The 26,389-nt window shown below is 46.0% G+C and overlaps 2 protein-coding genes across 3 annotated transcripts in view; one reads left to right on the top strand and one right to left on the bottom strand.

Moving 5' to 3' along the window:
* Nucleotides 1-785: 785 nt before the first annotated feature.
* Nucleotides 786-26,266, bottom strand: LOC137534272 (gastrula zinc finger protein XlCGF53.1-like). 2 transcript variants are annotated; one of them, XM_068255681.1, is made up of 6 exons: nucleotides 26,217-26,266; nucleotides 24,805-25,261; nucleotides 9,156-9,321; nucleotides 7,713-7,832; nucleotides 7,502-7,625; nucleotides 786-4,652 (listed from the first exon to the last, which is right to left on the bottom strand). In XM_068255681.1, exons 3-6 carry the CDS (start codon nucleotides 9,225-9,227, stop codon nucleotides 3,070-3,072), a joined length of 1,899 nt encoding a protein of 632 aa, XP_068111782.1. In that variant the 5' UTR covers nucleotides 9,228-9,321; nucleotides 24,805-25,261; nucleotides 26,217-26,266; the 3' UTR covers nucleotides 786-3,069. The 2 variants fall into 2 exon arrangements, with proteins under 2 accessions (XP_068111782.1, XP_068111781.1); XM_068255680.1 differs by lacking the exon at nucleotides 26,217-26,266 and having other exon boundaries at nucleotides 24,805-25,669.
* LOC137534270 (uncharacterized) overlaps nucleotides 25,479-26,389 on the top strand; it is a 26,153-nt gene continuing 25,242 nt past the window's right edge. The window contains exon 1 of the mRNA XM_068255678.1: nucleotides 25,479-25,805. The gene's annotated coding sequence lies outside the window, so the exon portion shown is untranslated. The remainder of the gene's footprint in view (nucleotides 25,806-26,389) is intronic.

Below are 26,389 nucleotides of genomic sequence, written 5' to 3'. Positions count from 1 at the left end.
ATGCTGAGGACGATAACACATATGAAAATATGTGAAAGCACTCAGAAATGTGCAAAAGCGCACTTCAGTGTAGGTTTCTTAGTTTTCACTAATGTTGATCCTGAGGAAAATGATCTGATCATTGGTGTTTTACAGATCTTTAAAAATAAAAGGGATGATAGAGGAAAAGGATGCGTAGATGCCAGTTTGTACTGTGGCAACAAAACATACCCCACCTTTGTAACAGGAAACTTTGACCTATTTATACAAGGGGCAAGAATGCAGAAATGTGGATCCAGGAGCGCCATATAAAGCGTGTACAGTTTAGTGTGCCTTGCTCCTCTCCCCGGTACCAAGGGGTCACTGTAATGCAAGCTCTTGAAAGGACCGGCACCACACAATGTATTATAGCTCAGTGAGATTTATTGCAGCATAGAGCAGTGTTCTCCCCAGAATATTTTTTTCCAGCCAGGTGGCATGAAAAAGGTGACGGGTGGGGAGAGATGAGAGAATGCAGGGCCGGTGCTTCTGTGCACAACTGCTTACAGCACAGGAGGAGGTGAGCCGATGACAGCCGGGTGCTCACCAAAACTATCCAGGTGGAGCAACCCGGCTAAAAGAGCCTGGGGAGAACACTGATAGAGCAGTAACAAGCAATGACAGCCTGCTGTTTTGGCCTATTGGACTTTGTCAAGTTGCACAAAAAGTCATTCCACCATTCCATTCCAGGTGGAATTACTTTTTGTGCAACTTGACAAAGGCCAATAGGCCAAAACAGAGGGTTGTCATTGCTTGTTATTGCTCTATGCTGCAATAAATCTCAATGAGCTATAATACATTGTGTGGTGCCGGCCGCTTAAAGAGCATACAAGGGGCAATAAAAACTAAAGCAGATGTAGAGCAGTTATCCACAGTCAATGATCACAACCTTATTCCACTCAAAAACCTAAATCTGATTGGCTGCTCCGAGCAACTACACCCCTTTTGCTCCACACTTCCTTGCACTAGTCTTGATAAATCTGCCCAGAATTTCCATGTGCTTGTTTCACCCATGGCAAATCTGCGAAAGTAGGTGCAGTGATCAGGACACGGCGAGCTGAACCATAATCAGTACACTCAGTGGGGTAGCGTAGGAGCTCTGGGCCCCAGGGCAATTTTTACATTGGGCATCCTCAAGCACTCTATACAAAACAATTGATATGGAGCATCGAAACCTGCCAAATATAGCTGCTGTGTCAGAGAGATGTAGGCTGGGGAGAAGAACATCTATTAATGGTTACAACTAATTAAAGCACATCTAAAAGGTGATTATAACCAGCATAGCACCAGTAAAGCACTAATCCAGCCTTTGAAGGAGGGCCCCTAGTACATTTGCTACTGCTGCATCCTCTGTTGCTACCCCGCTGAGTAGATTCATGTCCTCTAGCTCCTCACTAGAAATACATACAAGAGCGTAAAGTTTGCAGACGTTTGTGTACAACACAGTGATATTGCCAAGAAAATAAGCCTCCATTGTGTTATTCAAAAGTGACTGGATTGGTGTGGAGTGGTGAACCACAGACAGTGGGCACCAGCACCCAGGAAGTGTCCCTCTGGGTGAAGGTTAAAACAGGAGTCACAGAAACTGGTCTTATAAGCAACCCTTGTAATTAGGTGAAAAAAGCAAGTTTGTGCTGATTACTGAACCTGATAGGCATCCACTGAAAGTTAGCAATTCATGAATGGCTTTACTGAACTTTGAAAGATAAGTGTACTTATCATATAATTATGCTAAGTCGATCACAAATTTTCTCCTGATGTTACCACAGTTTAAATCCATTAATGATTTTACATTTTTGAGACCCTCTCCAACCCTTCCACTTCTTGGGGTCTATTTAGGAACATTTTCCCTACTTCAGAAGTCTGTATTCTACAAGCTAGTGCTGTGGCCACTGCCAGCTTTGCCTGCTACACCCTCTGTTTTCCAAACTCCCCTAGGGTACCCATACATTACTCGATTTTTCAGGCCGATCAACCTCCACCTGTCAGACCAGCACAAATCCTCACCTCCTCTGGTGCCTGTCGTCTTTTTCAAGTGTCACCGTAAATGGCATGCGCCGGTGACATGTGGTAGAGGTGCTCGCTGGCTACACATACACTTAAGCGGGGGCAGCGGTGGCACTAGAAAAAAAATCAATACATTTCATACTGAAATCTACTGCAGATCTGTGTGCAGGGTGTGGCCAGGCAATAGATCCCTCTCCGATCAGATTGAGACCCTTCTCACACTTACATAGGAGGACTCCTGCTTTGTTTCTCTGTTGTCACAAGGGGCCGCATAAGCAGTGTGACATTTCATACTTAATGAAAATCAATGGGACATTTCATACTTAATGTGGTCCGTTGCATCCAAAGTGCCTTACCCACGCTCAGCTGACGCAGGGGCAACAGCGCGTTACAGCCGATGCATACTTTAGATAATGCACATAACACATAACAATGGAGATATGATGGAAAACCCTGGGAATCCCAGTGACATACTTCCTGTTCACCAGGCGAGGGGTGTGAGGGGGTGACTTGGCGCTATGCAAATGACCCTGTCGGCGTACTCTGCCACAGGGTCATAGGTTTGTGATTTTGTGCCTTGCAGTGCGATGCAGCGGGTGCAGGGCTAGTGATGCACCTGTACAGTAGTCAGCCTCACACTGACACCCAAGGAATTGAGTCCCGAACATAGCAGGTGACAGCCTCGTAAAAGTGTAGGAGGCTTCAGTCAAGCTGATATGCAGATAACAGATCGAATATATGGAACTTCCATCACCAATAGAATGCAAAAAGTGTTGCTCATGTATGCAAGAAATAAACACAAGCAACACTACAGCAGTAAACAATGCTTAGCAAGGACTCTGGAGAGCAAGGAAAGCTGGCAGCAGCCATAGCACTTCTATATACAGTATCATAAGACTACTGGTAATGTAGGAGTACATGTAAATAGGTGATCAGAGGGGGACCTCACATTTCTGTAGGGGAGCAAAATCATGAATGGATTACAATTGACATTTATGAACGAGGTTTAGCATATCTCTGTCTTAAGTATACTTATCCTTTTAATTAGCTTCCTTCCTGAAGAAGAGTCTCTTCGGGGCCATGGCTCAGCATATGCTTATTCAGAAGATGATTGGTTTCAAAAAGTTTCCCACACTCAGGACAAGGGAGAGGTCCCTGCGGCAGGTGAATCTTTTCGTGTCGGACCAGATCTGACTTTTTGATAAACCTCTTGCCGCAGTAGGAGCAGGGGAACGGCTTCACACCTGTGTGGATGCGTCTGTGCATGAAAATATTGGAGACGCTCGTGAACCTCTTGCCGCAGTCTGGACACGCAAAGGGCCGCTCTCCAGTATGTATACGTTCATGTCTGACCAGGTCCGGCTTTCGGGAAAAGCTTTTACCGCAGTGGGTACAGGAAAATGGCCGCTCTCCTGTGTGTATGCGCTCATGGATCACAAGGTAGGAGGCGCTGGCAAAACATTTGCCACATCCGGAGCACACATGTGGCTTTCTCCCTCTACACATTACCTGGTGTTTGACCAAATTGCTGCTACTTGAAAACGTTCTTTTACATTCTGGGCAGTTATACATCTGGGGTACTGTATAACTTAACCCGCTGTTAAAGTTCTCATCAAAACTCAACAAAGATTCACTATTATTTAACTTTTCTCTATACATTTCATCCTTGTTGTCATCTTCTATGGTAACATTCACAAATGCATGCTGTTGTGGGCTAAAACCATCATCGCTATCCTTTTCACATCCCATCTTCACATGGCTTGCAGCAAACTGTATCTGTAGATTATCGTTGCGGAATGTTAATCCACTTCCTCTAGGGCGCACTGAAGATTCTTGTATATGATCGACCGGTAGGTATATTTCTTGAAATGACAGGCTGTCCTCTTCCCATGTGACCAACTCCTTCTTGATGCTGGTCAATTCCTCTGATGTTATATCAGTGGGAGTAAACACATTGGTAAATAGAATTGTTTTTGGTTCCTCTGTAACTTGAAGAGATTGACACGACCCTTGTTCCATCTCAGAAGGTGCGTATACATCAGTGTTAACAACATTTTCTTCTGTAGCTATAGAAGAGACCACAACACACTCTGATGGGTATTGTATTTCTAGGTTATTTAGAGGAGGGTTACTTTTCTCATATGCCGAAACACAACTTGGTTGCCACATGGAATTGTGGTCATGGGTGCCAGTGTTTTTTTGACCAATAGGTGGGCAAGCTTCATTAGCAGCTGTTTTGTCTTCCATATGGTTTTCTACTTGGATATTTTGTGACTGTCCAGTTATCAGATAGACATCTGTATTGGCACGGTCTAGTTCTTCACTTGGTTTTGGTGTTCCGGATATAAAATCAACTGCAGGATCTTTTGGTGTAGAATAAGTCAACTCGCTCTCCTTTTGAAGAGGAGACCCTTCACTACTGTGGTCAGGTTCTGTTTGTGTGCATTTATGACAAGTGGTGATGCTGGTTTCTACAGACTGATCTAGGTTTGGCTCTTTTGGATCCTCTGCTGCTTTAGCGATACAATTGGCTGTCTTCACTGTACATGCTGATGAGCTATAACCTTCATCAGAAGATAACATATGCTTTTTAAGGTCCCAGGAAGTGCTTATGGCATTGGAGTTATCTGGAATAAAGTGAAGATTTATTAGGAATATCAGAAGAAAAAAAAAACAGTTAGCACTCCTAGGTAGCTATATTACACGTAATATATGGCTACAGTCCAACATCTTAAAGATCAAAAAAGCTAAACCGAAAAAGCAAAACTGGTTCTAAAATGTAGCAGGGATGGACAAACCACAACTGGGCTCACCTGTAGCATGCTCTTGTCCAGTTTAATCCAATAGCAGAAGAGAATGAGAAAGCCAGGCACCGCTACATAGAAGCCCTCTATTGTGGCTGGGTTGCAGTGGTAGATAGCAGTGGTAGATAGCAGTGTGTGAGTGTGTGTGTGTGTGTGTGTGTGTGTGTGTGTGTGTGTGTGTGTGTGTGTGTGTGTGTGTGTGTGTGGGGCGGGGGGGGGGGGGGGCGCCTGACAGCCGTTTCACAAGGTTTAACTTTGCTTCGTCAGAGGCAATACATTTTATTTCCTCTGACGGAACCTTGAGAAAAAACTGCCAGACTTCCTTCACCCACTGCTGTATGCCCCTGCAACCCAGCCACAATAAAGGGCTTCTATGTAGCGGTGCCTGGCTTTCTCTTTCTCTGCTGCAAATCTTAAAGATCAACTAGCAAAATCAGCTAGCTTAACGTAACTCAAATTAAACATGGAAAATTCTAATAGCAATCAGGTGAACATAAACAGTGTATAGAAAGAAAGTGGTGGACGTAGCACCAGATTTATGTGTCATATATGAGTGCCACTCAGCTCTCACTCTCTTCTCTAAGGTCAGTAAGTGTTTCAAACAGGTGTGACCATGTGACACCTAAAGTAGAAGGAAAGATAAAGACTATTTTCCCAGCATGCCTGCACTGCACAGTTACACAATGGGTTTTTAAACTTGAAAAAGTTAAATTCCAAAAGTAATATTCATGATTTAGATTACATAACATGATAGCTTTGAGAATATGAATTTACATTTTTGGGGTTTAGTTGGACTTGAATTGTAAACTCTTGCATTGCACAGCCAGTCAGGTGACTTCCCCATTTCCTCTCTTGGCTTTGAACCTTCCTGCGCCACAGGTCTCCTCACAACAATTCCGTCAGAGGAAAAAAGTGACTCATTCTAAAATGTTGGCAACTGCTCTAAGAAGAAACAGCAAGTGCAAAAAAGCTAAGTCTGATAAGTCAGGGGCAAACCCAGGATTTTCAAGGTGAGGTTCCTGAAAATAATACAATACAGTATAATAATATGGTAGGACATCATGCCGGGTACACATAATGAAATTTCTGTCTGACCAACCGACAACGGGATCGATTAGGAGCAGTTTGGATACAGATAATAATGAGGACAGCCGACAATAATGAAGGGGAAAGTAAAGCACAGCAGGGTACAGGGATGTGCTCATACCTGACTCTGTTAAGTTACCCAGAGCAGCTCCATGCTCTGTACACACAAGCTGCTGCTACATCCAAAGTCAACTGTAGCAGGGAAAGAAAGGGGGCGGTGCTGTGAGCTGCAGGATGCCTGCAGATATTCTGGTGGCTCAACTTGTGCCTGTCCCCAGACACTGCACCGACCCTGGTCTGAGCGGGATTCTGGGCAGCTGTAATCCCCCCCCCCCCCCTTGCGTTTGCCTATGTTAGTCTATCTTGAACTGGTATTTGCAACTGAGAGTGGTGGAGAGTAAATACAAAAGGTGTCCATCCTCTTCAAATCACAGATCATGGCAGTTACCCAAATCTAGAATTTCTGATTTACAGACATGCAGAGCTGAGAAGGGTATTTTGTGGACCAAACAACTTTCTATGATGGAGGTAACAAACCCCATACAATCTAAGCTAGGAAGTTGAGGGCCTTCCACAATGACAGATCCATCTATGCTATCACAATTAAGCAGGGTGTCTCATTGTGTCTCATTGAGTCCTAAACATATTGGTAGGACATTTGAATAGTTACTAAAGAGATTTGTATACTATCCACCCTGAGGGTAATGTGTCTCTTATAAAAAGATAAGTACAGACTAACCAGCAAGCTTATGGTGACCCAGAATTTATTGGAGTGTGTATAAAAAGATAAAAAGCTGTTTTTTGGGTTTTTTTTGGACAGGCTCTCCATTCTTAAGCTTACAGAGGAACAGGTTATGACGCTAAACAAGCCAATTACTGAGGGTAGAATATGGTTGGTCATTAAACACACAGTGGAAAAGTGCCAGGTTCTGATGGATCTACTAATGCAGATTATAAAATGGTATAAGGATATATTAGCCCCTCACATGACTACAATGTTTAACTCCTGGGATGGGAATCTGATTTCAAGGTCTATGAAGACATCTCTTATTACCATGACTCATAAGTAGGGTAAGGATACGTGCAGGTGTGCATGTGCGAGCCGTTGATAAGTGGGTTTTTTTTGGAGTCACAGGCAGGTGAAGGAGGATGGGTGAAGCCTCTGGTGGATCCAGAGGTCTACCCCGCCCAAGATGAGTACCCCATAGGGGCACTTTTTTTCCCTTGGGGAACTGTGTCCCTAAACTCCTCCTTGTTTGTACCTTTGGTAGCCCTCCATCCCCAGCATAATTTTAGCCACCCCAAAACACTTTCTCAGTTGTTTAAGGGGCAAGGGCGCACCTGGAGGAGGATGGAGTTTAGCTAAGACTGTAGAGACTGTCAAGACTGAAGAGAATAAGATTGTAGTAGTGAGCAAACAGCTTCAGTGCAGGAAATGGAGGCATGGAATAAAATGTATGAGGTGGTGGTCTGAGCGGGAATATTGTGAGTTTTCAAAGTGTGAGATCAAGGATGGTCAGTGAGATGCAAACAATTCTATGCACATTTATGCAGCTTACAAATGCAGCAGAGGATCTTAAACTTGCCTTGAGAATGAAAAGCTTGTTTGTCCTCAACCATGACATCCTTGTAGAGATCTTGATGTGCTTCCATATATTGCCATTCCTCCATGGAGAAATAGACAGCGACATCCTGACACCTTAGAGGAACCTGGGGCACACAATGATACAGTCAATGTCCAGATATCTAACACCTCATATTGCTGCATAATGTCCCATAATCCCCATCACTTCTCACCTCTTCTGTCAACAGCTCAGAGATCTTTCTTATGACCTCCAGGATCTTCTTATCATTTATTCTGGGGGACCCTCCTGACATACGAGAATGGCTGAATGACTTACTAACAACTGTGAAATCCTACAAGAGCAGCAAGAAACAAAAGTTATAATACTTGATAAACAGTAGTTCAAAAAGACTTGTTAACACGTCTGGCCTTAGAGAAAACATTTTAAAATATGCATCAGTAATGTTTGAATGTGACCAAAAAGTGTTTGTTTTTTTTCTTTACCAGCCTGCACCTGGTTATTGTCTGATTATTTAGTTGCAATATTTTTCCAGTCCAGTTCCTAGAAGAACTTAAATAAGATCCATTTAGGATGAAGGCTAAAGCCTCATGTGCACACTAGGCAAGTCGTTGGAAACAACCAATCCAAGGCCAGATCTGTTCAAGTTCATTGGTGTGTGATTGACAAGCATTACCAACCTTCAGGGGGCTGCTCGCTACTGCCATAAATGCTTCAAAATGCAGCTCTGGATGGAGACAATGATAAAGTGGAGATCTCGGCTTATACATGAGTCATAATTCTACCCTAGCATGGGATCAGAGCCCCGAGGTAGTAATCAGAGAACCCTAGGAGGTCCTCAGTGGGTACCTTATACTTGGGTCAATCATTCTTTCCTGTTTTTAAGGTAAAAAAACTTAGGGGTTGGGTTGTCTTACATGAGTATATATGGTATATAGCATAAATACAAACACTATTGAAGTAGAATTTATAGAATTACAACAAAATGACCTATCAGCCATTTTGCCACACTCCCTTTGGCACCACTAATTTTGTGAATGGAACTTAAAAGTGCAATTTGGGTGCCACCATAGGCCGTAATGCAAGTTCACTTCACCAAGGCCTGACGGTGAAATGAGGAGATGGAGAGAAACCGGTTCTATAGGACCCAGAGCTGTCCCTCTCCATAGGTAAGCATTTAACTTTTTTTTTTCAGATCACTTCTTTAACAATTCAAGCACTGCCTGTTGCCTGGCTGTACTGCTAATGTTTGGAACATGAGATAGCCCACAGCAGCTCATAGCAGGAAGTAAGAGAGATGAGTAGTAGCTGCTCTCAGTAAATCACTAAAGGGGAGATGTTAGGTGACACATGTACACGCTCTACAACTACATATACCCAAAGCAGCTACAAGCAATCTTCTCAAATGATGAAAACCTGGTCTGGGTATATGTAGCTTAAGGTTTGTATTTGAGATAGCTGGGATAACACTAATCACAATAATCCTTCTCAGAATACCCATCAATTCTTTAGTCAGGTCTGTATTTTATTAACAAAGATATGCATAATGTTGTGTAACCTTCACAGTACATATCACTTCTCTTAAGACAATATTATAATATTATATATTAAGAGAGATAAGCATATTTTTATTTGACCTTCCCAGAACCCTCCTCACCTCTCCAGTCAGTAAGTAGATGATCTCCAGGGTGAGATTTAATATCTTCTCTGTCATGTGATTCTTGTCCATTGTAGGTGAACAAGTAGAGTGCTCTGAGGAAAACCAATTGGTCTTGTACAGCAATAGACTGTCCGACTGATAAATAACAAAAACCTACAAGAAACTATAAAAAAAAAGTAACAATTAGACAATACTTCCTTTGTATGAAGAGATGAATAATAATTAAAGCCCTATTGTAGAAATCATTTTAAGTAAACTCCCCCACTTCCCATATTCACCTACGGGGGTGCTTTACTTTGAAGTCATCATGTTACCTCACTGCCTGGATAGAAGCAAATCAGAAACACTTTGTTTCCAGTCATCCCTGTCCCGAAAGTTCGGTTCGCCCCCATAATGCTCCATTAGGGTCAACTTTGACCCTCTACATCACAGTCAGCAGGCACATTGTAGCCAATCAGGCTACACTCAGTCCTGGAGCAACTGCCCCCTGTATAGAAGACAGGGAGCCCCGGCCATTACACTCACCCCTGTGCCTGCTATAGTGAGAGTAGGGCGAGCTGCTGCTGTTTCTCCTAGGGAAAGATTAGTTAGGCTCTTGGCTTGTTAGCTTGCTCCTGGCTGATTCTTATTGCTATAATAGCACCCCACAACAGCTCTTTTGAGAGCTAATCCTGTTCTTGTGATTTTTTTTTTTTTTTTGTGTGTCACTGACATTTGTGTTGCATTATAGACAGCCTTGATAATTCATACTGTGTTTGTGCCAGCCCAGGCCCAGCACAATCAGACAGTGAGTCAGTGACTAGTGACACTGACTACCTGTGTCAGTCAGCTGCACATTGTGTAATACCCATTATTACTGCACTTGTGTTGCAGCAACAGCTTTTGTAATTCATACTGTGTGCAGTGTCACTGCCAGCCAGGCCCATCACATTTAGTGACTAACTGTATCAGCTGCACATTGTGTAATACCCATTATTACTGCACTTGTGTTGCGGCGACAGCTTTTCTAATTTATACTGTGTGCAGTGCCACTGCCAGCCAGGCCCAGCACATTCAGACAGTCAGTGTCTACCTGTGTCAGTCTGCTGCACATTGTGTAATACCCATTACTGCACTTGTGTTGCGTCGACAGCTTTTGTAATTCACACTGTGTTCAGTGACTACTGTACCTGTGTGTGTGATAGGCAGCTGCACATTGTAATACCCATTACTGCATATACCTACCTAGCTGTTGGGTTCAGTGAACCCACCTACCTACGTGAGTGCACGCAGTGTGATATACCACTCCGTGCATACCTGTTAACTCTGGCACCTGTGTGACTGCACATTGTATTAGTCAAATCAGTGCATACCTTTCACTCCCCCCCCCCCCCCCCCCCGATATGGACAAAACGGACAAACCAGGTTGCAGAAGAGGGTAGCGGCAGACCCAGAGGAAGGCCACCTGGCAGGTGTGTGCGTGGTCGTGTTGATGTGATTTCGTGCGGCCCTGGCCCAAAGTACAGTGCTCAGAAAAAGGCACGTCCCATCACATCCCAAAATTGTCAGGACGTGGTTGACTATTTAAAACAGAACACTCATCTTCCGCAGCCACCAGCGCTACTACAAGCACCACATCCACTGCATTTGACACTTCGCAGGAGTTATTTGGTGTTGAAATCACTGATTCACAGCCACTACTGCTACAACAATATGAAGGCACTAAGCAAGTTACACCACCTCATATGTGTGAGTTAGGGGACAATATGGACGTAATGGAGGAGGAAGATGATGATGAAGTACCTGCTGTTGGTGCAGTTTTGGAGGTGTCTGAATAAAGCGATGCTGGGCAGGATGATTATGATGACGATTAAACGGATGCCATGCATGTTCCCAATAGAAGAGATGAACAGGGGGACAGTTCGGAGGGGGAGTCAGAGAGGAGTAGGAGGAGAAGAGTTCCTGAAAGAAGCAGGGGAGCTCATCCTCAGAAACAGCTGGTGGCAGTGTCCGACGCCATGTATCGTCAGCTATGGACAGCCAGCCAACATGCCCTTCCACGTCAGCTGCTGACTCTGAGGCCACCATAGTGCCATCACCCCAGGGGGGGGGGGGGCTCAGCGGTGTGGACATTTTTTTAGTGTGTCTGCCTCAGATCGGAATTGAGCCGTGGAAAGGCCAACACTCACGTAGGGACAAGTGCCCTACGAAGGCACCTGGAGAAAAAGGCAAAAACCGTAATGGGAAGAACACCTGAGCAAAACCACACAAAAGAAAAGCCACCTCCCTTCTCCTCTTCCTCCTTCAGGTGCAGCATCTTCAGCCGCTTTCTCCCTTGCACCTTCACAGCCACCCTCCTCCACTCTGCCCTTAAGTGGTTCCTGCTCCTCTGCCCACAGCAGCCAGGTGTCCGTAAAGGAAATGTTTGAGCGGAAGAAGCCAATTTCTGCCAGTCACCCCCTTGCCCGCCGTCTGACAGCTGGCGTGGCGGAACTATTAGCTCGCCAGCTATTACCATACAAGCTGGTGGACTCTGAGGCTTTCCGTAAATTTGGGGCTATTGGGACGCCGCAGTGGAAGATACCAGGCCGCACTTATTTTTCTAGAAAGGCGATACCCAAACTGTATCATAAAGTTGAGAGGCAAGTGGTGTCATCTCTGGCACACAGCGTTGGGTCAAGGGTCCACCTGACCACGGATGCCTGGTCTGCCAAGCACGGTCAGGGCCGCTACATTACTTACACAGCCCATTGGGTCAACCTGGTGAATGATGGCAAGCAGGGAGTACTTGGCTGCACAGTGGACCAACTAGTGACACCTCCACGGCTTGCAAGCAGGCCTCTTGCCACCTCCTCTCCTTCCCCTCCTATTACATCCTGTTCGCTGTCGTCGTCCTCCTCCTTGCCTGAGTGGCAGTTCAACTCTAGTGGTACTGCCATCTCCTCTCCCGCTACAGAGCCCCATCTCCCTAGAGACTATGCTACATGCCAGGTACGACGGTGTCATGCCATCTTAGACATGTCTTGCCTTAAAGCGGAGAGTCACACTGGACCAGCTCTCCTGGCTGCTCTTAACAAACAGGTTAAGCTCTGGCTGACCCCGCACCAGCTGGAGATCGGCAACGCGGTGTGTGACAATGGCAGCAATCTCCTTTCCGCTTTGAATTTGGGAAAGCTGACACATGTACCCTGCATGGCACGTGCTGAATCTAGTCATTCAAAGATTTGTGTCAAAGTACCCAGGCTTAGAGGGCGTCCTGAAGCAGGCCAGGAAGTTGTGTGGGCATTTCAGGCGGTCTTACACGGCCATGGCACGCTTTGCGGACATTCAGCGGAGAAACAACTTGACGGTGAGACGCTTGATATGCGATAGCCCAACTCGCTGGAATTCGACCCTGCTCATGTTCTCTCGCCTGCTAGAACAAGAGAAAGCTGTCTCCCAGTACCTGTACAATTACAGTAGAAGAACACAATCTGGGGAGATGGGGATGTTGTGGACCAACAACTGGACACTGATGCGAAATGCATGCAGGCTCAGGCGGCCGTTTGAGGAGGTGACCAACCTGGTGAGTCGCACTGAAGGCACCATCAGCGACTTGATCCCCTACGCTTACTTCCTGGAGCGTGCCGTGCGTAGAGTGGTGGATCAAGCTGTGGAGGAGTGTGAAGAAGAACCATTACGGCAAGAAGAGCCGTGGGAGCAATTTTCATCTGAAACAGACGTCTCCTCAACCCCTGCGGCAGCACAGAGGGGGGGGGGGGGGGGAGGAGGAGGAAGAAGAGAAGTCGTGTGGGGAAAAAGAAGAGGAGTCAGACTCGGATGATGAAGGTCTTTCTGCGGAGGAGGAAGAGGCGGCGGCAAAAGAACAACCGCAGCAGCCGTCACAAGGGGCTTGTGCTGCTCCACGTTCCCATGAGATTGTTTGTGGCTGGGGGGGGGGGTGAAAGAGGACTCACTCAGGAAGAGCAAGAGGAGATGGATAGTACGTCTGGATCTGACTTTGTGCAGATGGCGTCTTTCATGCTGTTCAGCCTGTTTAGGGACCCCATATAAAAAAACTCAAGGGGAATGAGCTGCACTGGGTGGCCACACTACTAGACCCTCGGTACAGGCACAAACAGGCGGACCTGTTACAAAATTCACCTAAAGGCGGAAAGGATGCAGCACATGCAGAACAAGCTGGCAACTATGCTTTACAATGTGTTTAAGGGTGATGTCACAGCACAACGCAATAAAGGTACCACTGCCAGTAATCCTCCTCCTCCTATGTCCACGCAGGTAAGGACAGGACGCTCCAGCGATCTCATGGTGATGTCGGACATGCAGACATTCTTTAGTCCAACGCCTCGCTGTAGCCCTTCAGGATCCACCCTCCACCAACGCCTCGACCGGCAGGTAGCCAACTACCTGGCCTGAAGTGTGGATGTAGACACTGTGAGCAGCAATGATGAACCCTTGGACTACTGGGTGCGCAGGCTTGACCTGTGACCAGAGCTGTCCCAATTTGCCATCCAACTTCTGTCTTGCCCTGCTGCAAGCGTCCTGTCAGAAAGGACCTTCAGTGCAGCTGGAGGCATTGTCACTGAGAAGAGAAATCGCCTAAGTCACAAAAGTGTTCAGTACCTCACCTTTATCAAAATGAATGAGGCATGGATCCCGGATGGCTACTGCCCACCCAAAGACTAAGTCAGTCCCCACACACAGCATCTCTGCCTGCACGCCGTGTGACTGGCTGCCTGCCCCAAGACTAAGTCGCTCCCCACACAGCACCTCTGCCCGCCGGCCGCTTGACTGCCTTCTCCACCACCACCAACAGGGTCCAGGACTCTAGGCGGATTCCTGAATTTTTAATAATTTTTCTGGGGCGTCTACATGCCTGCCTAATTTTTCTGGCTGCACTGCGGGTGGCTGCAACAACAAAACAAAAAGGCATGTACATGTGCCCATCCCCCTTCGTGATCATTACCTTGTGAAGGGGCTTGCGTATCACAATGAAGCAATCACCGCCGGCTATATGAGTGTCTCGAGGTTGGCACACCAAAGATAAGGTCATTGCTTCATTGTGGTCAGACCAAATTTGATCAGCTGGACAGTCACTGTTCTGTCATTCAGCTACATCAGCCGCGCAACCATATGGGCTGTAAAGCCACCATCACTTGCACTCTCGTCATGGTGCGCACCAGTCCAGCACGGCCGTCACTACACAAACCGCTGTTTGCAGTCACTGCATACCTTCCACTTCATCTGTGACTGCACATTGTATTATACCTGGCAGTCAGTGCATACCTTTCACTTGAATGGATGGCAGACTTGCCCTCCAGAACAGATTCTTGTAAAAGGAGGGTGATGATGGAATCATTGATCTACATAACGGATTCTCGTTAAAGGATTTAAAGTTGATTCATTACATCAGGGCCACGACAGTCCTCCTGTATTGTTATTTTTGGTCACTACCTACGTGCAAGCCTGCCTGCTGCCATCCTTGGATGTGTAGTGGTAGCCGTTTCTCAGGCTCCGGACCGGAATGAAACCCTCATTCCCTGGCCATTACCCGTGGTCACTCACAAATGGCAGACTTGCCCTCCATAGGATTCTCCTGGAAGGCTCATGGTGTAAAAATTGGCCGCCATAGGTTCTCGTTAGGATTTAAAGTTGATTCATTACATCAGGGCCTCGAAAGTCCTCCTGTTTTGTTATTTTTGGTCACAACCTTGGGGTGGGCATGCCATGCCTGCTGCCTTCCTTGCCTGGATGTGTGGTGGTAGCCGTTTTAGGCTCCAAATCCGGACCGGAATAGAACCAGGATTCCCCGGCCATTACCTGTGGTCACTCACGGCAGACTTGCCCTCCATAAAATATTCTCGCCTCCTTGAGGAGGAGACCAACCTGGTGAATCGCAGTGAAGGCACCATCAGACTTGCCCTCCATAACAGATTCTCGTTAAAGGATTTAAAGTTGATTAATTTCACATACACAGCAGGACCTCGAAAGTCCTCCCGTATTGTTATTTTTGGTCACTACCTCGGGGCGGGCATGCCATGCCTGCTGCCTTCCTTGCCTGGATGTGTGGTGGTAGCAGTTTCTTAGGCTCCAACTCCGGAACGGAATAGAAACTGGATTCCCCGGCCATTACCCGTGGTCAGTCACCATGGTACTGAGAAAGTACCATCGAAAGTTTCACACAGTTGAATGAATGGCAGACTTGCCCTCCATAAAACATTCTTGGCAAATGCTTTCGAGTTGGTTTGTCTTCCGCTGGGTCAAGGGTCCATCTGACCACAGATGTCTGGTCTGCAAAGCACGGTCAGGGCAGGTACAGCATGGGTCTCAGGCTTCCACTACGGACCGGAATCGAACCTTGATTCCCCGGCCATTACCCGTGGTGACAATGGCGGACTTGCCCTCCATAACAGATTTTCGTTGCAGGTACTAAACAGCAAGTAGAAAATGTAATTTAAAAAATATAAAAATAAATAATAGATGTAAGCTAAGCTTTAACGATGGTAGAAAAAGAACCACTGAAAGTTGATAAGGCAGTCAGACATTACCTGATATCACTGAGGAAGAGCAATCTCGCCATGTTGCGCACCAGTCCAGCACGGCCGTCACTACACAATCAGCTGTTTGCGGTGCGTTACACAGTGAGGTTGGTCTGTCAGTGTGAAGCAGTACGCTAATTACACTACCTGATTGATGTATACACATGCAAGATGTTTTAAAGCACTTTAGACCTGCAATTTAGCATTCAATGTAATTTCTGCCCTTAAAACGCTGCTTTGCGTCAAATCCAGATTTTTCCCCGGGACTTTTGGGGTTTATCCCACTCCGCCATGCCTCCCTCCAGGTGTTAGGCCCCTTGAAACATCTTTTCAAATCACTTTTCTGGCCAGCATAAGTGTTTCTAGTTTTCCAAGTTCGCCATTGAAGTCTAATGCGGTTTGCGAAGGTTTGCACGAACCGAACCTTTCGCAAAAGTTTGCGAACCAAAAATTGGAGGTTCGGCCCATCTCTATCCTACACTCCGACTCTGACATAATCATCATATCACATGACACAACATTCACAAACGCTGTGCAGGCTGTGGATGGACCCAACAGGGTCTACCAGTCAAAACTAGTACTAAAGCCTGCTACACTCATCCAGTTTTGATTGGCCAATCACTGACCAATTTTACCACCTCCATGTAGTATGAGATTTTACTTACACAGTCTATAGTATTCAAAATCTGTTGGCCCTCAAACGGTTCATGGAGGTGAGTTCCAGGCTTACGATTAGGTGAAAATGAGGGAATGGGGCTGCAATGAGGAAGTGGAAAACCAGGGATTGTAGGAACTCATCTGGAGGTGTTTTGTAAGTTTCAGCCAATTTAGGCAACATAATCTGAATAAAAATTATTAATATCAAAAGGGAGACCAAGCTCGGGTCTCTATGCAATGTATTTTAATATTATTATATGTCCCCACATCTCATTTAAGATGTTAAGCTTGTGTCCGTGCAATTGGGATTATTCAGGGAAGGTCGTTGCACATTGCAGGTTATAGAAAGAATCAGTAATTGTTATATCAGGTCATCTAAATTTCAATAAAGAATAATTTTATTCGTACAAAAATCAACAACGTTTAAAATTGTATATACAAACACAAAAGATCTGCACACATGGACATCACCAGGGCTGTGGAGTCGGAGTCGAGGAGCAATTTTGGGTACCTGGAGTCGGATGATTTTTGTACCGACTCCACAGCCCTGGTGTAACGATCGGTGTCAGCACGCAGAGAGAATCTGATTATTGGTGATCTGCAGTATAAACAAGAATACAGATCTATACCTGATTATGGATGATCTGCAGAATCACCAATAATACAGATATAGTGCTAAACTCTGGACACCTCTAGATATATATATGGTGAGTGTTTGGTGTAACAGTATGACTTTGAGCAACCCACCTGATGAACAGGTGACCCTAAGCAGTACAGAAGACACTGCCATGGAGAGTACAGAAACCTTCCAGCAGCCTGAGACTCTCCAAGGGGTGGAGTCAGGCTGAAGGTAAGAAGGACCAGAGAGTGAGTGACACCTGAAGGTGGATGTCACTGACTGATCTTGGAGACTATCTCTTAAGTGGAGAGAGATAGCTCTCGAGGTCGGGCAAGCCAGGTCGGCAACACACAGACAGATAAGGTATAAAGACAGAAGGCTGATTCGGTATCCAAGTCAGGCAGGGTTTGGCAACGTGATATCAGATATGCGTGGTACCGAATCAGAAAGCAGAGGGATAGTCAGGAAAGCAATAGGTCATAACAAATATCAAACAATGCCTAGTCTTGGGTGTGAGGTCCGTGGTCTCTACACCCTGGAACTAGTCTGATATATAACAGAATGATAACACAAGTTCCCTAGTCTTGGGTGTGAGGTCCGTGGTCTCTACACCCTGGAACTAGTCTGAAGTATAACAGAATAATAACACAAGTAATCTGGCTCAGTGTGAATTCCCAGGTCCTCCTGGTTCAAACACACTGTTGGATCTGACTAAGGTGTGAGTGCTTCCACGTAGTGATCATAACGGCAGACAATTTGAGAGTGGCCAACAGTAACCATATATAGAGCAGTGCTCTCTGGCGCCACCCTAAAGTGATCAACCAATGGTTACCAGCTCTGAGTTCAGCTGACCGGCCTGGTCAGCTGATTCCCCCCTTGATCATCATGAAAGTTCTGCCTTTCAGAACACGCGCGCGTGTATTCCTAAACCTGTGTGAACAGGCTCAGCCACACCAGCTGCACGCTGCTGCATGAAAAACCGCCGCGCTGGACGTGGAACCAGCCGCCTTGCTGCCAGTACATGCGGCGGCTTTTCCGCGTTCTGCCATGTCACTAGCGCCGCGTTGGACGCGGAATCAGCCGCCTTGCTGTCAGTACACGCGGCGGCTTTTCCGCGTTCTCTCACAGTACCCCCCCCCCCGAGGAGTGGACTCCGGCCATCTCCTACCTGGCTTCCCAGGATGCAAGTTATGGAATTCCTTTTTCAACTTCTCTGCGTGCATACGACAGTATGGCACCCAAGTGCTTTCCTCTATGCCATACCCCTTCCAGTGAACCAAATACTGCATGGAGTTCTGCACAAGCTGTGAGTCCAGAATCTTCTCAATTTCATACTCGGGTTGGTCATCAATCAACACGGGGGGGGGGGGGGGGGGTGGAATCCACGTGCACTGCCGGCTTGAGCAAGGACACATGAAATGATCTCACACCTCGCATGCTGGTAGGGAGATCAATGGCATAAGTGACATTATTGATTTTCCTGGTTGCTGGAAAAGGACCCACAAATCTAGGACCTAACTTGGGTGACAGTTGCTTTAGAGCCAAATGTCGCGTGGACACCCAGACCAAGTCTCCTGGAAGAAATTCCCATTCTATGGAACGTCTCTTGTCAGCCTGTTTTTTTCTGGTTCTGAAAAGCCCTCCCCAGATTTCTTTCAACCATTCCCCAAATCTGTTTCAAAGACTTCTGCCAGTTCTCCAGTGCTGGAAACGGAGTAGAAGCCACTGGCAATGGGGTGAACTTAGGTAACCTTCCCGTCACCACCTGAAATGGGGAAAATCCTGAGGAGGAACTCTTCAGATTGTTGTGTGAAAATTCTGCAAACGGCAAAAATTTGACCCAGTCGGTTTGTGCATCTGCAACATAACACCTCAGAAATTGTTCCAGAGACTGATTAGTTCTTTCGGTCTGGCCATTGGTCTGTGGGTGGTAGCCTGATGAGAAAGAAAGCTCCATGTCTAACTGATGGCAGAATGCCCTCCAAAACTTGGAAACAAATTGGACTCCCCAATCTGACACTATATTTTCCCAATTCCTGGGCCGAGGGGAGTCCTTTCAGGGGGCAAAATGGGCCATCTTACTGAATCGATCGATTACCACCCAAATGACCGTCATGCCCTCAGACCTGGGGAGCTCGCCCACAAAATCCATGGACAAATGGGTCCATGGTTCACTCGGGACTGGCAGAGGCTGCAATGTTCCAACAGGTGCCTGACGGGAGGGTTTGCTCCTAGCACACACTGCACATTCCCTCACATACTCCTTGCAGTCAGTTGCTAATGACGGCCACCAAGCACATCTAGCAATGAGATCTTGAGTTCTGGTGGCCCCAGGATGCCCAGCATTCTTGTGGAAATAGAACAGCTGCAATATTTGTAAACGAAAAGGCAATGGTACAAACATGACCCCCTCAGGCTTCCCCTCTGGTACATCTTTTTGGAACGGACCCAACGTGACTGTCCAGTCTTTCCAGGTCTCAGTGGCTGCCAGAACCATCTTTTGAGGAACAATGGTTTCTGGGTCTGAGGGCTGTGCTGTCTCTGGCTCAAAACATCTGGATAAGGCATCAGCCTTGACGTTCTTACTACCAGGGGTATACGTGATTACAAATCTGAATCTTGAGAAAAATAATGGCCTGTTGGGGGCTAAGTCTCTTAGCGCCTTCAATGTACTCCAAATTCTTGTGGTCAGTGTAAACCGTAATGGTATGTTCTGCCCCTTCTAGCCAATGTCGCCATTCCTCAAAGGCCAATTGGATGGCTAGAAGTTCCCTATTGCCTATATCGTAGTTTTTCTCTGCGGGTGAAAACCTACGGGAGAAATAGGCACAAGGATTCAGTTTTCCCTGCAAACCGGAACGCTGAGACAGCACAGCCCCTACCCCTACCTCTGAGGCATCTACCTCCACGATAAAGGGAAAGGAGATGCCAACATGTCTCAGTATGGGTGCAGAACAGAACAGTTTCTTCAGGGTGGAGAAAGCAGCATGGGCCTCAGGGGACCAGTGGTGAGTATCTGCCCCTTTTTTGGTGAGACTGGCGAGAGGTGAAATCACTGTAGGAGTACCCCTTTATGAACCTCCTATAGCAGTTAGCAAACCCCAGGAATCTCTGGAGAGCTTTCAGCCCTACAGGTTGGGGCCACTCCAAGACAGCTGAAACTTTTCCAGGGTTCATAGAGAGGCCAGAGGTCGAAATTATGTACCCCAGAAAGGCGACAGAGGTCACTTCAAAAATGCACTTCTCCAATTTAGCATACAGCATATTTTGTCTTAACTTTCGTAACACAAACTCAACATGCTTTCTGTGTTCTGAGAGGTTGGGCGAAAAAATTAGTATGTCGTCTAAATACACCAAGACGAATTTACCCAATACCTCTCAGAACACCTCATTAAATCAACTCTTGGAAGACGGCCGGGGCGTTACACAACCCGAAGGGCATCACTAGGTACTCATAATGCCCATCGGGCGTGTTGAAGGCCGTCTTCAATTCATCACCATCCCTGATACGCACAAGGTTGTATGCACCCCTTAAATCCAGCTTCGAGAAAATCTTAGCACTGGTGACCTGGGTAAACAAATCGTCTATCAAGGGCAGAGGATAACGATTCTTTACTGTAATTTTATTTAAGCCCCGATAATCAATGCATGGACGGAGGCCTCCATCCTTCTTTTTCACAAAAAAGAACCCGGCCCCTGCTCGGGACCGAGAAGGACGAATAAAACCCTTAGCTAAATTTTCTCGGATGTATTCTTGCATGGCTAATTTCTCTGGCCCAGATAGATTATAGAGATGACCTCTAGGGGGCATACAACCAGACCTGAGATCAATGGGGCAATCAAAAGGACAGTGTGGAGGAAGTTTATCGGCTGACTTAGGACAAAACACGTCCGCAAATTCTGAATACTGATCTGGCAATCCCTCCATGTGAATCTTGGTTTCACCCAAGGTTACCTTCTCTAGACAATGATGATAACAATGGGTAGACCAGCTCGTTAGCTGACCTGTAGCCCAATTGATCTGAGGCGTGTGAAGTTGTAACCATGGCATACCAAGAATGATCTTGGAGGTTGTCATTCGCAACACTAGAAACTGTAAATTCTCTTTATGTAACACCCCTACCGTAACCCTTAACTCAGGGGTCTGAGACAGAGGGTGGTTACTCTGCAGGGGGGAATCGTCCACTGCAGTGACCAGAATCTGTTGTTTCAACGGGGAAATTGGGATCCCCAATTCCTTAGCAAATTTGTAATCCATAAAGTTGGCTGCTGAGCCAGAGTCAACGAAGGCCTCAGTGGTCTCTGTCTTATCCTTCCAAGATATAGTACAAGGGAGGAGCAAACGTTTATCATCTAGGAGGCAAAGACTGTTTGGGACAACTCTGCACTATATGACCCACCTCTGCACAGTATAGACAGAGCTGCTCTGTTTCTCTGCACCTCTGCTCCACCCGGGACAATTTCGACCGCCCAATTTGCATTGGTTCTGGTGGAGATGAATCGGGTGGAGATGAAGCGTATGAAACATCTCACATCGTTCCTACTCCGAGTCTGTCTTTGATAACGTAGGCGACGATCAATCCTGACTGCTAATGAAATGGCCTCATCAATTGACTTTGGTTCGGGGTGACCCAATATTAGATCAGAGACCGCGTCTGACAACCCTGACAAAAAACAGTCCGGAAGTGCGAATGAGTCCTATCTAGCTGAAACTGCCCACTTCCTGAACTCAGCTGCATAATTTTCCACCGGACCCTTGCCCTGCCGTAACGTCTTGAGCTTCCGCTCAGCGGTAGAGGCAATGTCCGGATCATCATAAATTATAGCCATAGCTTTAAAAAAATTCCTCAACCGAGGCTAGAGCCTCATTCCCTGGCTGAAGATTATATGCCCAGGTCTGGGAAACCCCTGACAACAGAGTCTTAATAAACGGAATTCTCTGTGTCATGGTTCCAGAAGAATTAGGTCTCAACTCAACGTATGACAACACTATTTCTAAAATTCTGTAAGTCAGATCTGTGACCAGAAAACCTTTCAGGTACAGGCATACGTATGTCTGTGCTAGGAGGAGATCGCACTGTGTTCACAGCCGTCTGAAAGACTTGTACAGACCCAGATAATGCGTTGATCTGAGTCTGATGACTGTCCAGCACTCGGATGAAAGTTTCCACCAAGGTGGTGAGTGCATCAAGACGGCTGTAAAGTGCGTCCATTTGGGTTTGGTCTGCCGTTCTGTAACGATCGGTGTCAGCACGCAGAGAGAATCTGATTATTGGTGATCTGCAGTATCACCAAGAATACAGATCTATACCTGATTATGGATAAACTGCAGAATCACCAATAATACAGATATAGTGCTAACCTCTGGACACCTCTAGATATATATAGTGAGTGTTTGGTGTAACAGTATGACTTTGAGCATCCCACCTGATGAACAGGTGACCCTAAGCAGTACAGAAGACACTGCTATGGAGAGTACAGAAACCTTCCAGCAGCCTGAGACTCTCCAAGGGGTGGAGTCAGGCTGAAGGTAAGAAGGACCAGAGAGTGAGTGACACCTGAAGGTGGATGTCACTGACTGATCTTGGAGACTATCTCTTAAGTGGAGAGAGATAGCTCTCGAGGTCGGGCAAGCCAGGTCGGCAACACACAGACAGATAAGGTATAAAGACAGAAGGCTGATTCGGTATCCAAGTCAGGCAGGGTTTGGCAACGTGATATCAGATATGCGTGGTACCGAATCAGAAAGCAGAGGGATAGTCAGGAAAGCAATAGGTCATATCAAATATCAAACAATGCCTAGTCTTGGGTGTGAGGTCCGTGGTCTCTACACCCTGGAACTAGTCTGAGGTATAACAGAATGAAGACACAAGTTCCCTAGTCTTGGGTGTGAGGTCCGTGGTCTCTACACCCTGGAACTAGTCTGATATATAACAGAATGATAACACAAGTTCCCTAGTCTTGGGTGTGAGGTCCATGGTCTCTACACCCTGGAACTAGTCTGATATATAACAGAATGATAACACAAGTTCCCTAGTCTTGGGTGTGAGGTCCGTGGTCTCTACACCCTGGAACTAGTCTGAAGTATAACAGAATAATAACACAAGTAATCTGGCTCAGTGTGAATTCCCAGGTCCTCCTGGTTCAAACACACTGTTGGATCTGACTAAGGTGTGAGTGCTTCCACGTAGTGATCGCAACGGCAGACAATTTGAGAGTGGCCAACAGTAACCATATATAGAGCAGTGCTCTCTGGCGCCACCCTAAAGTGATCAACCTAGCTCTGAGGTCAGCTGACCGGCCTGGTCAGCTGATCCCCCCTTGATCATCATAAAAGTTCTGCCTTTCAGCGCGCGCACGTATTCCTAAACCTGTGTGAACTAACAGGCTCAGCCACACCAGCTGCATGCTGCTGCGTGCAAACCGCCGCGCTGGACGTGGAACCAGCTGCCTTGCTGGCAGTACATGCGGTGGCTTTTCCGCGTTCTGCCATGTCACTAGATGCACGCTTCCGCGTGCAGACCGCCGCGTTGGACGCGGAATCAGCCGCCTTGCTGTCAGTACACGCGGCGGCTTTTCCGCGTTCTCTCACACCTGGCCAACACAGCATAACATTTGGATAATGATAATACATTTTTTTAACACTAATACTCAATTGTCCACCCATCAAGGAGACAATATAATGGGATGATTTCCCAAACTATGATATACTGTTACAGTACACAGACTTCTTTTTACCTGTTGTAACCTGTTTATATACCGTGCTTGAATAAAGAATTCTTACTTTGGAGTTCCGGAATCCGCATCTCTTTTGTCGCAATATGATATACTGTTCACCTAAATCAAATCTAGAGCTTGTGTAGTTCAGCCACGGCTAATTATGATTGTCAACGTGTTTTGTGAACATTAAACAAAGTAAAGTTCACTTTCTCAGGAATAAATTTCCCGGATCTCTGTAGTTATTCCAAAAATAGCCGGTATCTAGTCAGTTATATATGCAATCATGTGTGACTTGCATTTCAAAGGTTTCACTCCCAATTGTGGAGTGAGCCCATATAGTCTGGGATAAGAGTTTATCTCTTGTATCATAGGGTTAGGACACTAGGTTTAACTGTCATAGCAATAAGCTTTCCAGAATGGCGATCAGAGAAGGTTTCAGTGTGCGTCTCACAATTTAGGCAACAAAGCCAAAAACTAATGTGGCGAACCTGCTTGGTAGGTGCCTAATGTAATTATAACCAGCACCTTCCCCCTAACCACTCCAGTTCGTCCCTGTTAACTCCTCCGAATTATGCCTAACCCCAGCCCTCCCTGGCTGGTGCCTGCTGACCTTACCCCTTATACCAAGCCTGCTGCCTGATCTACAGTACCTGCCCATCCCCTGGCTGCCTCTGACAGCACACCAGCTATTTGGCTGAATAGACAGAGCTGCCATCTAAAAAAAATAGAATTCACAGGTGTGCATGTGGTGGGCAGGTACAAATCCAAATTGACATTACCAAGCCAGGCGCTACTGAGCAGAGCCTTTGCTGCAGGAGACCCCAGGATATACAGGAAGCTTCCAAGTGACTCCGCCCATAAGTGAAATGTCAAAACATCTCAACAGATTGATGTGTAGAATCCATAGCATCCATGTAACATGCAACAGGCATACATTAGAATGTTAGACCTGTCACAATAGAACATTAAAAAACATCTTTAATCTTGCAACACATTTACAGGTGGTAGGTTATCTGCAATCTATTTTTTGTAATACAGTTATGATTATTAAGGGTGCCTATTTCACATGACAAACCCAAAACACGTACCCAACACTCTGAAAAATCAATATATAGCACAAAGCAAGGCTTACCTTGCAAGCAGGCATCAGCAATACGGCACAACATATATAGGAGATCCAAGCACCTCCCTAACACTGCAAGCAATCACCCTTAAAAAACACCCTGGAAGTGATATTAACCCTCAAAGGATTCTGGGACTTGTAGTGCACTATTCTCTTACTGACCCCCAAAACTAAAAATGACGTTCCACTAACTCAGGTGTAAATAAAATAGTGCTTGTATCATATCATTATATCATGTATGAGTCATTCTAATATATTCAGCATATTTTCGTTGATACTAAGATAACGAAAGACATTTGGACATTCCTGTCTTCGCTGGAGGAGACATTTTTGCAAGCCAGTTTCTTTCATCCTTATTGAATGCTGGCTTCGAGAAAATGGAGTCCCCATAGGAATGCGATATTAGAGAAGGAGACATTCTCCGAGCATCCAACAGCCAGATGTTGATTGTTTACTGTCTTCAAACCTGTTACGTAAAAGGTGACAAGCTAAATGTATTAACAATAAAACGTAGGCTGTGAGTTGCAGACTAATTTCAGAATAGCAAACGTTAATAAAAATACGATGTTACAGTTAATAAGACAGTCATTTTTGTGGCCATTTTGAGCTTGCTGCGCCTCCGGTTATCCTACAGCTAGCTGTACGGTATTCTATAGTCTACGGCAAAATGGCGCCGCGCCCCCTGTAGGGGAGACACAGCAGAACAAGGCAATTTCCCTCTCTGCTCCTCATCCGAGGAGCCTCTTCCTGCGCACAGTGGGGAGGCTGTTCCTCGGGAAAATGGCGGAGAGCAGTCATGGGGATGGTGATACTGCGGAATCCCTCCTGCTGGGGTGACTGTAGTTCGGCCTCTAGTGGCTGCTAGCTGCTGCCTGTGAGAGAGAGGCTTGGACAGCAGACAGGAAGTTTATTATAAACTAATATCCGGTGTTTAAGTTATGTCAAAGCTGGAGCTGTCCCACTGCTGGGCTCAATGTCTTCGTCCTCTTTCTGACCAGCCTTGTATCTAGGTGAGATCTGCACCCCCTACACTGAGTGACACTTTATCCAGGGCTCAGATGGGCTTGTGGTTGTAAATAATCTTACATGGCCATTGTGTGATGAGCAGATAGGATTACCAGTGTCTGATATCTGGGTGATGTGTTTTGTTAGTTTATATATATGTGTATGTGTGTGTCTATTGTAAAATGCTTCTAAAATAACCTTTAAAGTTATAGATGATACAATAGAGGAATTATCTCTAAAGCACAGAAGAGTTGGGTTGATTTTATTATTTAATGCTGAGCTCTAGTTATAGACATCATGTGACTCTAACATTTATGCATGCTACTTAAAGAGAAACCGTGACCAAGAATTGAACCTCATCCCAATCAGTAGCTGATACCCCCTTTTACATGAGAAATCTATTTCTTTTCACAAACCGATCATCAGAGGGCTCTGTATGGCTGATATTGTGGTGAAACCCCTCCCACAGGAATCTGTGAGGACCATGGTCCTGGCAGTTTAATGTCTGTGAACCTTGTTGCATTGTGGGAAAAAACTGTTTACAGCTGTTTCCAACTGCCAAAAAAACAAGCAGCATCTCCTGTCACTG

The sequence above is a fragment of the Hyperolius riggenbachi genome, chromosome 10 (genome assembly GCF_040937935.1).
Source record: "Hyperolius riggenbachi isolate aHypRig1 chromosome 10, aHypRig1.pri, whole genome shotgun sequence".
NCBI classification, from domain to species: Eukaryota; Metazoa; Chordata; class Amphibia; order Anura; family Hyperoliidae; genus Hyperolius; species Hyperolius riggenbachi.
This window is presented reverse-complemented; position numbering and strand designations above follow the sequence as displayed.

Coding starts and splice junctions, on each gene's coding strand:
- LOC137534272 (XM_068255681.1), bottom strand. CDS start 9,227: ATGGACAAGAATCACATGACAGAGAAGATATTAAATCTCACCCTGGAG. Junction 7,833..9,155: donor TCTACTTACTGACTGGAGAG/GTGAGGAGGGTT, acceptor CTGCTCTTGTAG/GATTTCACAGTTGTTAGTAA. Junction 7,626..7,712: donor CTGAGCTGTTGACAGAAGAG/GTGAGAAGTGAT, acceptor TGTGTGCCCCAG/GTTCCTCTAAGGTGTCAGGA.